General features: G+C 34.3%; 1 protein-coding gene across 1 annotated transcript in view; it reads right to left on the bottom strand.

Moving 5' to 3' along the window:
• Positions 1-187: 187 nt before the first annotated feature.
• Positions 188-13,517, bottom strand: part of ODR4 (odr-4 GPCR localization factor homolog) — a 35,706-nt gene continuing 22,376 nt past the window's right edge. Inside the window, exons 12-14 of the mRNA XM_058701347.1 lie at positions 11,832-12,017; positions 4,964-5,074; positions 188-2,200 (exon numbers count right to left, since the gene is read on the bottom strand). Of these exons, the coding sequence (XP_058557330.1) occupies positions 2,133-2,200; positions 4,964-5,074; positions 11,832-12,017 (365 nt within the window). The 3' untranslated portion in view covers positions 188-2,132. The remainder of the gene's footprint in view (positions 2,201-4,963; positions 5,075-11,831; positions 12,018-13,517) is intronic.

The following is a 13,517-nucleotide window of genomic DNA, read 5'->3' on the forward strand; positions in this document are numbered from 1 at the left end:
CCTATCTACTATTTTTAGCAGTTACACTTGAAATTTTACCATATATATTCAACATACTTTAAACAGTATCATCAACCACTTTCTGAATAATAAAGGCACCTCAGAACACTTTAATTCTAACCACCCTCCTTCCATCTTATAAGCTACTATCCAGTTTTTCAATTATATCCTATTTTAGAAGTCCACATTCATGTTGCATAAAATGTTTATTTAGTTTTACATTTTTTTTTTACAGTTTTACTTCTTAAAAACACTTTTTTCATTACAATTGTTTTATATTAACAACACTTGATTTACATGTTTATCACTTTATTTGTTCACTAGTCCTTCAATTTCAGATCATCCTTATGGAATCATTTTCCTTCTTGAAGATCATCCTTTTGCAGTTTCTTTAGCGAAAGTCTGTTGATGGCAAAAATCTGTTTTTCATCAGAACATTTCAGTTTTGCTTCATATAAACTCTAAGTTGATAATTAGTTTTTCTCATAATTTTGAATCCATCATCTTTTGGGTACATTGTTGCTATTGAGAAGCCTACTAAGTATGTGACTGTCTTGCCTTCATTGGTGATCTTTTTGTCCCTTTGATTGCTTTTAAAATCTTGTATTTGGTTACCTTTTTGTTCTAATACTTTGGGTTAGGCATGGATTTGATCCATATATGCCTGAGATATAATACATTTCCTGAAATCATGAAGTCATATTTTTCCAACAAATCTGGAAAATAGTTATCTTCAAATATTGCCACTCCTCCACCCCTCTCTATTCTTTCCTCGTAATACTTCTAGTCTTTGTAAGTCTTCTCTCCATATCTCTTAACTTCTCTTTAATATTTTTATTTCCTCGTTCCTTGTTTCTCCTTGCTGAGCACTGGATAATTTCTTTAGAACTCACTTACAGTTTATTTATTGTGTCTTCAGTTGAGTCTAACATGATATTCAACATGCTTGAGGTTTTGGTTTTTTTTTAATTTCAAGTAACATTTTTTTCATTTTTAGCAGTTCTTTAGTTCTCATTTGTGCCTGTGGTTCCATCTTTCATAGAAGTTGGTGATGAGACCTTGGAGAACTGAATCCAAAGCTTATTATTTCTATGGGAGCTTTCTCATGCTAGCTGGTTTCGATTTGCACTGGTAATCTATACTGCTTTATCATAATCTATGGAAATCTTGAGGCTGTATCTTGCTTCTGCCAGAACTATTTATAGGATACTATAAACTGGGTAGCAACTTCAACTGTACTGGCTAGGACAGCATGTCAGATTCAGATTCATCTCCTTGTTTCTAGTTGAAGGCAAATTGCATATTGGCAGTGTTGCAACTAGTATTTGCCATCTGAGTAACCACTGCCCACTTGCATGTTTAATATTCACAATTCCCAACTCAAAATGTGTTCATTTTTGTGGGGGAGTCAAAATAGAGGTATGATTCTCAGAAACTTCCCTACTGTCTTTGAGCTGATTAATGCATTCAAAAGTAGGTTTCATTCAGGATTTAGTTTTGTAGTACCTAGTCTAATGTACCACTAGAAGTAAATGTCTAATATATTAAAACACGTATGATATGCTAACCTGAGAAAGCACATGATTTATGGCAATCCTTACCAACTCAAACCTCTCTGAAAAGGTTGCCTTACCCCTTGACCAGAACTCAATCAGTATTTTGTAACTGAGTATGCCTTAGAAAGGTCCTAGAGTATGAGTTCACCTAATAGGTAGTTGCCCCACTTCTTAGAAATTTCTCCAGTTATTCTATTACTAAGATATACAGTCAACCCTGACTATTCAAGTTTTCAATATCCTGATCAATATGCAATCCAGATCAAGAGGACTAAAATCTATGAAAGTAAGCCATCATTTTGAACATTTTAAAAAATAGATAATAAGAATTTGTGACATGCAACTTCCATCTATATGCACAACTTTATTTTTGCAAGCCTGAGCCATCTATAATATAAGCAGGGCTAAATGAGGCAGCTAGTGATTTCCATTTAGTCAGAAACACACCTAGTAGGCATTATTGGCAGCAGATCTGGCTGTTACTGTCTGAAATGTAGATGGATGGTCTGCATCTTTATGATTCATAATTGTTGGTCAGTGTTCTCTGGATGATCAGGAAGCTCTTTGTGTCTCACCCTAATCACTGAAGTAGTGAAAGGAGATCCCCGCAGCAAGGACTGCAACTGTAACCGCTGCAATCACACCTACAAGTAAAACAAACACAAAACACATGGAAATGGGATGAGCAAAAGAAAGGCTTAACTGATCCTCAGCTCTGAAATGCAGGTGACTGATGCGCCTCAACGAGACACACATGCACAAACACATATACTTCCACACACACATATATATGTACTAAAAGCCAGCAAAGTCTGAGGAGGAAAATACAGCTGTAAGTTGAACAGCTTGCCAAGGTTGAACTGGTAACCATGTACTTCACCACTTAGCAAACAAAACCCTAAAAAAAAAAAAGCATGTCTCTTTAACACATGTGTGCTCACCTAAGAGAAAGACTCACACATACTTGAAAAGGTTTCTTTCTTTTTTTTATTTTTAATTTTTTAATGTTTATTTATTTTTGAGAGAAAGGGAGACATAGTATGAGTGGGAGAGGAGCAGAGAGAGACAGAATCTATGCTGTCAGCACAGAGCCTGATGTGGGGCTTGACCCACGAACCATCAGATCATGACCTGAGCTGAAATCGGATGCTTAACTGACTGAGCCACCCACGTGCCCCAAAAAGCCTTCTATAAATATGTACACTGAATAAGTCAGTCAGAGAAAAGACAAATACCATATGATTTCACTCATATGTGGAATTTAAGAAACACAACAGATGAACATAGGGGAAGGAAAAGAAAACTAAGATAAAAACAGAGCAGGAGACAAACCATAAGAGATTCTTAAATACAGAGAACAAACTGAGGGTTGCTGGAGGGGTGGTAGAGGGGGTGGGCTAAATGGGTGATGGGTACTAAAGAGGGTACTTGTTGGGATGAGTACTGGGTTTTATATGTAAGTGATGAATCACTGAATTTTATTCCTGAAACCATTATTACACTATATATTAATTGGTTGGATTTAAATAAAGTTTTAAAAAATAAATTAATTAAATAAAATAAATATGTACAATGACATCCAAGCCATCTCATGGTAACTAGCTTAAGCCATAAGAGAGCTCCAATGAGCAGTGTGTCTCAAACGTTACAAGGCAAAGTCAATTGTGTAGCTATTAAAACTACAAAAACTCAGATTCCACCGTTATAAAATCTAAGAATTAGTAAGCCTGTGCTGGTAACTTTTATTTTTATTCATTTTTTTTCTGATAATTGTAAGTTAACCAAAACAAAACTGACCAGAGAAGTCCAGACACAGACCCACACATATACACACACTTTGGTACAAAGAATTTGGGTAATCAGCTAATGAGTAAGTGACAACAAAAACAACTAAATTTCCTAACTTCTCTCAGTCAAAAGTCTTAATGCTTACAAAGCATTTTTCAAATTGGCATTCCACTTAACAGTCTACATGTTCTTCCATTAGTAAGTCTGAACAATGTTAAAGTGACTGCCACACTTCTTGGAGCCTTTAAAATTTTGAAATTCAAATGACATATCAGACAAAGGGCTAGTATCCAAAATCTATAAAAAGCTCACCAAACTCCACACCCAAAAAACAAATAACCCAGTGAAGAAATGGGCAGAAAACATGAATAGACACTTATCTAAAGAAGATATCTGGATGGCCAACAGGCACATGAAAAGATGCTCAACGTCGCTCCTCATCAGGGAAATACAAATCAAAACCACTCAGATATCACCTCACGCCAGTCAGAGTGGCCAAAATGAACAAATCAGGAGACTACAGATGCTGGCGAGGATGTGGAGAAAGGGGAACCCTCTTGCATTGTTGGTGGGAATGCAAACTGGTGCAGCCACTCTGGAAAACTGTGGAGGTTCCTCAAAAAATTAAAAATAGACCTACCCTATGACCCAGCAATAGCACTGCTAGGAATTTACCCAAGGGATACAGGAGTACTGATGCATAGGGGCACTTGTACCCCAATGTTTATAGCAGCACTCTCAACAATAGCCAAAGTATGGAAAGAGCCTAAATGTCCATCAACTGATGAATGGATAAAGAAATTGTGGTTTATATACACAATGGAGTACTACATGGCAATGAGAAAGAATGAAATATGGCCCTTTGTAGCAACGTGGATGGAACTGGAGAGTGCGATGCTAAGTGAAATAAGCCATACAGAGAAAGACAGATACTATACGTGTTCACTCTTATGTGGATCCTGAGAAACTTAACAGGAACCCATGGGGAAGGGGAAGGGAAAAAAAAAAAAAAGAGGTTAGAGTGGGAGAGAGCCAAAGGATAAGAGACTCTTAAAAACTGAGAACAAACTGAGGGTTGATGAGGGGGTGGGAGGGAGGGGAAGGTGGGTGATGGGTATTGAGGAGGGCACCTGTTGGGATGAGCACTGGGTGTTGTATGGAAACCAATTTGACAATAAATTTCATATATTTAATAAATAAATGAATAAATGAATAAATGAATAAATAAATAAAATTTTGAAATTCGTTATGAATTTCCAGACTTGCATTTGACTTTTTTCATAGAATACATACCAAAATCTTCTACGATAACAGTTTTGCAAAGAACACCAGTTTGCAAAGCACTGGCCCAACTATACTAACTGAGTCCCAAAACTCAACATGTTTTTCTTCTAAAAACACCAAAAAAATTAACAGAAAGTATCATGTTCGAGGGCACTTGAGATAATGCATTATTTATAAATCTTTCCATCTCCAGGATCTAGCACTTTCCATAATACTCAAATACTCCTTAAACCAGTACTTCTAAGAAAGCAAAAATGGAATGGAAATAATTTTAAAATAATAAGAAAACTCAAAATTCAAAATATCTTTTCAATGTTATAAAAGAAATTAAATACCTATGTTTTGCTGAATTTTCAGTATTATTCTAGTTTTAATTGGTTTTTCAGGATGTTCATCATCTGTGCTGTCCAATGAAGCTTCAGTATTCACAGAGTACCTCATACAAGCTGCAAGAGGATAATAATAATTTAATAATAATTCCTAAATGAGAATTACCATTTTAAAATTAATTTTAAAGAATACTATAAAGAGCATATACAACAAGCTCCATTTTCCTTCAACTTGACTTTTTTTAATAACACAATGTATTTGCTCATTATCAAATGCAGGCCAATTCAATCTCATGGAATGTATGTTAAGATGACAATTTTTAAAATCCTGTATGTAATTTTATAACTGACTGAAATCAAACAGCCATAGAGCTAGTTCTGAGTGACTCCCACAAATTATAATTCATTTACTATATGGTAGTAGAAATAAACTGATACCAAAAATCAAACCAGATAGGAGCAGGGTAACCTTCACTCTTAATTGGGATTAATTTCTATCGTTCTTATTGATGGTTTGACAATTAATAACTTCAAATAATTAGATATTAATAATAAAAGCAGGGATTTGCAAATTGCAGCCCATGGGCCAGACTTTATGTGCCCCACAAAGCCTAAAATATTTACTATTTGGACCTATAAAGAAAAAGTTTGCTGACTGGATCTAACCTGAAATTTGATATGTAGTTGTACCCTTTAAATTTTTTCACGTTTATTTTGCGAGAGGAGCAGAGAGTGAGGGAGAAAGAGAACTCCAAACAGGCTTCCACACTGTCAGCGCAGAGCCCGAAAGGGGCTTGAACTCACAAACCGTGAGATTATGACCTGAGCTGAAATCCAGAGTTGGATGCTTAACTGACTGAGCCACCGGGGTGCCCTGACATATAGTAGTACCCTCTTATCTGCAGATAAGTATCTTTCAGATACTTGCAGTCAACTGCAGTCCAACAGCAGATGATCTTCTGACACAGCATCAAAAGGTCAACAGTAGCCTAATCCTTGGTCACAATGCCTGCGTCATTCACCTCACTTTATCTCATGAGACATTTTATCATCTCATATCATCACAAGGGGGGAGTATAAATACAAGAAGATATTTGGAGAAAAAGAAAGAACACATGCACATAACTTCTTTAATAGTATACTGTTATGACTGTTCTATGTTATTGTTAGTTATCATTGTAAACTCTTACTGTGCCTAATTTATAAACTAAACTTTATCACAAGTACATATACATAGGGAAAAACACAGTACAGAGAGTTTGGTACTATCTGCAGTTTCAGGCTTCTATTGGGGGTCTTAGAACTTATCCTCTGCAAATAAGAAGGGACTACTGTATTCAAGCAAAATATGATCATAAATTTGACCTTAAAACAACTCAATGTTAAGCAAGGCAACTCTTTATCCCATTTTACAGATGGAAAATAGGACCTGGGAAGTTAAGTGCATATTTGAGGGTAATGGATAGCAGACTGAGGATTCAAATACAAGTTCTCTATTTCATTATACTAGCAATAATTTATGTAGGTTGGTTTAGCTGAATTTATTTAACATTGATTAAAAAAAGTGTTTCAACTAAAGGGCCGCCTGGGTGGTTCAATCGGTTAAGCATCCGAATCCTGACTTCAGCTCAGGTCATGATCTCACAGTTCGTGGCACTGAGCCCCGCATTGGCACAGAGCCTGCCTAGGATTCTCTTTCTCCTCTCTGCCCCTCCTCCCACCTCTAACCAGAGTGCATATACTCTATCTCTCAAAGTAAATAAACTTAAAAAAAAAAAAAGTGTCTGAACTAAGAACATCCTTAGAGATCACATAGACCAGTGGTTTTCATGTTTTTTACTAGTGCTAAAGAATCTGACAGAAAATCCCAGCATGTAAAATAGATGAAAATAGAATTACGCGGCTAAAACAAGAATGGAGGGATCCTGAAGCCAGACTCCCTTCCTTCCCTCAGAGGTGGTAATCAAATGCTGTTCTATAGAGCTCTAGGGAACTATCTGACAGCATCTGCCCCATGTTGATACCTTTGTTTACAAAGAGAACACAGAGAGACAGTAACTACTGTTTAAATTCAAGGTAAAATAACAATGGAGTACTACGTGGCAATGAGAAAGAATGAAATATGGCCCTTTGTAGCAACATGGATGGAACTGGAGAGTATGATGCTAAGTGAAATAAGCCATACAGAGAAAGACAGATACCATATGGTTTCACTCTTATGTGGATCCTGAGAAACTTAACAGAAACCCATGGGGGAGGGGAAGGGAAAAAAAAAAAAGGAGGTTAGAGTGGGAGAGAGCCAAAGCATAAGACTCTTTTTTTTTTTTTAACGTTTATTTATTTTTGAGACAGAGAGAGACAGAGCATGAACAGGGGAGGGGCAGAGAGAGAGGGAGACACAGAATCTGAAACAGGCTCTAGGCTCTGAGCTGTCAGCACAGAGCCCGACGCGGGGCTCAAACTCACAGACCGTGAGATCATGACCTGAGCCAAAGTCAGACGCTTAACTGACCGAGCCACCCAGGCGCCCCCATAAGAGACTCTTAAAAACTGAGAACAAACTGAGGGTTGATGGGGGGTGGGAGGGAGGGGAGGGTGGGTGATGGGTATTGAGGAGGGCACCTTTTGGGATGAGCACTGGGTGTTGTATGGAAACCAATTTGACAATAAACTTCATATATTGAAAAAAAAATAAATTCAAGGTAAAATAGATAATTTCCTGGATTTAAAATGTCTTTACAGACATCTTTATATCTCAATATAACCGCACAGGCTCACAAGTATGATACATAAACTTATGGAAACAGTTATTTGTGGTACCAAAATGGATGAAAGAGAAAGAAAAAAATGCCTATTTTTACCAATTTCCCATGAAGATAAGTTTACTGTCATTTTCAGAAATCATCTTTAGCAACTACTTCATTACAATCTAGGCTATCACGGTTTCTTTTTTCCCTCTTCAAGCATATGATGAAAGTACTTCAAAGACAAACACAAAACCCCCTTCTCTTTTTTTTTCTCCCATATCACATTGGTTGCAAAGGCTAACAAACTCTTATCATGAATTATCTCTAGAACCATTCAGTCTTCTATATTTCCAGTTTTCTAGTTTTCTCAAGGGCTCTAACACTTTAGTTCTAGATTACATTAGCCCACCCCTAACTTTATATTTCCCCTAACTTCACCTATAGATCAAAAGGTTGAATGCACAGCACACTTTTATTCATGGTAGCACACACACACAACTCTGGCTTTTCTGTCAGTAAATAAAATAAATAATTTCTATTAGTAAATAAAATAAAAAAACTTTTTTTGGGGGGGCCACTAAAATCCTTGTATCTGATAACAAATAAAAATAATGAAGCAGAAATTAAACTTATTTGCTAAAGGATTTTTTTTTACTTGAGTACTTGTATTTAAAGAGCACAAAAATGGTTTTGTCATGATGTTGCTTACGCATTTAACATTGAATTGTTACCTGCAAAAGTCATGCTCTAGTAATGTCAAATCCTCTGCACAAATAATTTACTTCTCTAAAAAAAGATATTTCATTGCTCTATTTCCATTTTGAATCTGTCATACAAAATCATATTGCTTCGATACAAATCTGAGGTCATTTACAGAAGCAGAGCCATAACAACTTATTTGTGCTTGTTTTTGGTGGGGACTTTTAGGACTTTAATTCAAATCTCAGACATTATGTCATTTTCCTAGTATCTGAAATTTAAATGCAAATAACATGATTCGATAGGAAGTTAGATCTTCATCATTCCTTAAAACCAGGTAATTTTAACTTCAGACAAGCCCCAAATTAATCATGTGAGAAAGTAGAGCAACTGTCAACAAACAAGAAAAAACAAGAGCCATAATGAATGCATGCTAAGTTATCAATGTGATCAATTTTATTCCAAGCTATTGATAGTTAGGACTGTTTAGATGCTTAAAATAAAATGTTAGGACTTGAACTCCTTAGTGGTCTTCTTCCCCATCCCTGAATACTAAAGTAATGAGGTTTCACTATAACCAGTGATGTAGTCGTAAAAATACATGTTCATTAGTACTTCTCTTTCCTTCATAATTATCAATGTTTAACCAAACAACAATTAATTAGATCTAATAAAAAGACACAATTGCCAAAGATGAGTTTCACCAGATTTTAAAGGTAGGTCTCCAAATTTTTAGCTGATACTGTAGATAAAATACATCTGAGTTATTAATATCTAGTAGGAGATGACTAACACACCTAAGAAATTCTAAAGCCACAGTTATCCCTCACCTTAAGTGAGTCATTTTTACAAACAAATTGTTCTTCATCCCTTAGGTCATTTAAAAGTATGTTATTTTAAGGTACTTACCTGGCAAAATATGTATTTCAAACATAGCAACTACTTGGCAAGTATATTATAGTATAGAAATAATAATAATCAGCAAATAACAACACCAAATACTTAGAAAATTAAGCCAGAAACTTATAACAAGTTTAACACCCCTAAATGTACAGTAATTGATTTTAATTTTTGAACTTGAACAACTGAACTCCACTTTTTATGATTTTACACAAAAACCCTAATTTCAAATATTTAGGAAAATCTATGTATACCATAAAATACTACTTTTATACTTTATGTTAACATTTTTCATTATAATTCAGAAGGTTCATTTTTTAAAAGTTTTATAATAATGCTAGTTAATATCATCTTGCAGTTATGTATCTCTTTTTGTTTAGAAAGTATTTTCCCTAACATTTATATTAAATTCTCATATCAACCCCAAGAGAATCTGGGGTTCAGAGGTGAATTGTTTAAAGTCACACAGATGTAAGTGGCACTCCTGGACTCAGTTAAAATATTATCTCCATAAAATTATGCATCTAATATTTTTTAGTAAACTAATAAATGAATAAATGAGTGACAAATAAATTGAGAAATAAAGAAGTGAATAAGTGAATATAGTTCTAAACCAATAGGATACTAATGAAAAAGCAATTGATTTTTCTACTAAAATGTTTGTTTTTACCCTGTCCCATAATTTGGGAATATGTTATTTTGTTATTAAATATGCTAATTACCAAATCATTCCTTCTAATTCAACAAAAACTTGATGAAGCAAAACTAATATAATTCTAGACAAGTCATATTCTTGGCCATAATACATCTGATGCTAGTGTTCAATTCCTAAAAAAAACCTAGATTTACCTTTAGTGCATTCATCATTCAAAATGAACTCAAATGTCACAGAATGAACACAAATGCTCTCAGATTTTTTCTAATCCCAGACAAGGATAATGCCTGTGCTGAATGTTCTGATAATTCTGTTCATCCCTCTATTATAGAACTAGTCACCTTGTTTTAGAATAACTCATTTTTCTCTATTTCCCACTATACCATGAGCTTCTAATAGTCAGGACTATATATTTGATCTCTAGAACCCTCATGCTTAATACATAATAGGCAATCAAAAATAATCAATCAGGGGTGCCTGGGTGGCTCAGACGGTTGAGCGTCCGACTTTTGATTTTGGCTCAGGTCACGATCCCACAGTTTGTGAGACTGAGTCCAGCATCAGGCTCCACAGTGCAGAGCCTGCTTGGAATTATCTCCCTTTCCCACTGCCCCTTCCCTGATCATGTTCTCTCTTTCTCTCTCAAGATAAATAAATTAAAAGAAAATTTTTTAAAGTAATCATTCAAACACTAATTTGGGATTTATGTACATTTCAAAAACAGTGCAGACTCCGTAAACAAGCACATTTCCCATAATGAAGTAGTATCTTCAATACATCATATAATACTAGAAAAACATATAATCTAGAAATCATGAGTTTGACACAAGATACATTTAAGTATACACAGCTAAACTTTCCAAGTTGCTGTTTTGTTCCTTTGTGTTTGTAATGTTAAACTCTTCCTACTCAAGTTAATCCATCTCTATACTAGATTGCCAGCATAAAAAAAAAAATCACATATTTTCAAATGTTCGTCTGTTTAATATGTTTAAACATGTTTAATATGTTTAAATAACATGTTTAAATATGTTTAATATGTTTCATCACATATTTTTAAATGTTTCAGGAAGCCTGCTATACACTCTTAATATACTTATTTATAGATATGTTTTCATATCCTGCCTTCACTAGAAACAAAACAAAAACAAAGCAAAGCAAAACAAAACAAAAACAGCCTTCTAAAATGTAGGGTCAAATGTGAAAGTGACAGGGGAAGAAATTATGTTACATAATTAGATGCTATGGCAAATCTGTGCTCTATAAAAATAAAGTTGATCCAATGTTTGGAGCTGCCTTTTTCAGCTTAGTATCCCAATTATAAGAAAGAGACAAGAAAATAGAGGCCAATATATGAAAAAGATGTTTAATAAAGTGTTCAAAAAACACTGCGACATTATGCTTAACCAAATATTAAGATAATGAATTTTAAGAAAACTTTCCATATAATAAAACAAATACCTTAAGAGCTATATATTTCCACTTACTTAAGGATGAATTTTTTTAATGAAGATCTACTTGCTAGGCTTAGAAAAATTGTAAGTATCTTAAATTTTGGTAGAATTTTCCAAGAAAACACTGACTACATGTTCATAATATGTAGAAATTAAACAGACACATTTTTAAATGTCTTGAAAATATCAAACAGAACTAGTATCAAAGAAATCTTTAGTATTTATTTTTATTTTTGAGAGAGGGAGAGACAGAGAGACAGAGCATGAGAGCCCATGCAGGGCTTGAACCCATGGCCCACGAGATCATGACCTGAGCTGAAGTCAGATCAAAGAAATCTAAAGACATATTTAAGCTAGATGCCTCATAGGTAATCTTAGGAAAAGTTTAATGAGGTTCTTAAGTAACATTATATAATTACCTGTGTTTATTTCCTCTGCAATTTCCAAATCTTCTATTTGAATCATATGATCTAACATCTCTATAAAATGGTCTCTCATTTCTTCAGCTGACTCATCACCAAATTTATAATCACATAACATTATAGTGGATCCCGGAATGGGGACAAAAACTCGGTGAGGGAGGATGTGAAACTCTTTTTCAGAATCTAAATGGAGAAGGAACATTATCAATATTTAGATGGGTCTGTCACTAGGATCAGTGATATATTTTGATAAGTATATGAAAACATACACTAATAAAAACAAAACCTTAAAGGTCTTTTCATTTTCTAATTGATCTTACACAAAATTGCTCTTACTGAATTCTGCTTTACCTTAACACCCCTGGCCTCTGCAAGGGACTCCATGATGCTCCTATGAAATGTAAACTTACCCACTGCCTTCAGTGTGAAGATACTGTTAGTTATATATTCTTGTAATATCCACTGTCCTATGAAAGAATACCCAATAGAGAATTTTGTCCCTGGTCTCAGAAATAGTTGTTTTTCTTATTTCTTACTTTCTTATTGTACTTCTTACAAGCAATGGATTTTATAAAAATAGTATTTCCCTTCTTCATGTAAGTTTGGAGCCAAATTAGTGGCCCACTTACACCAAGTGTATAGGACATGATAGTACATTTCACACTAATCTTACCACTGACTTCATCTTACTAGATCTAGGCTGATTACATGTTTTATATACGAATCTTACTGTAACTTCATCCTGCTTTCTTTTTCATTTTCCCTTTACCTCATTCTTACCGCTAGTATTTATCTTGTTATCTTGTTAACTGTAATACCTTTTTGCAAACAGCCTTAAATTATCAATAGAAAAAAAATCTGGATATAAATAAACAGTATTTCATTCTTTGAATACTCACAAAGTAAAATATAATACTTCCCCTAATTTTTAATATAGTCACTGGTCTACATAAACACATAATAATTGTTTAGCTCAACACCATGATTCTAATGAACTATTAACAAAGATAGAGATATTGTGTAAAGAATGACCTCTTTTAGCAATGGATGTGATTAAATAAGCTACCAATATACAGATCAAATAGAAAACTAGGGCTCACTTTAGTAGCAATCTACATTTCCTTGTCAGGAAACTAGTAGTAGCTTTATAAAACTATAAACAGAAGATGATGAAGGTGGCCTTAAGTGTCACAGGAAATGCTATGACTTAAAAATTATGTGTTCTTACCAGATTCTGCTTATTATCTTGTTTTCATATGAGAACTGGGAGAAAAATTTTACTATTTGACCAGGCTGCCTCCTAGCTGTAATATTATATTACTGCAATTTTTACTGTAGCATGTATATTGTCCACACATTGAAATTAGGAATGTATTATTTTATTCTGGGCTACAGTTTCTTATAACAGGCTAATGTAATTAGTTAAGGCCTCAAAGGCCACTCAATTACCAGTGAAAACTTTTATTTTTATTGAAAATTTAGGAATAATATTTAATTGTAACATTAACTTCTAATACACCAAACTTAACGTATACATATCACAACCGCTATGGGAAGTAATTTTACTACTTGAACATCACCAAAAATTTCAAAACACTAGCTCACTTAATATAAAACAATATCAATGCATTTTTAAATGCTCTAAATAGAGTATTTAACTAAAGTGTGTGATAGGGTAGGTCT

The sequence above is a fragment of the Neofelis nebulosa genome, chromosome 15 (genome assembly GCF_028018385.1).
Source record: "Neofelis nebulosa isolate mNeoNeb1 chromosome 15, mNeoNeb1.pri, whole genome shotgun sequence".
NCBI classification, from domain to species: Eukaryota; Metazoa; Chordata; class Mammalia; order Carnivora; family Felidae; genus Neofelis; species Neofelis nebulosa.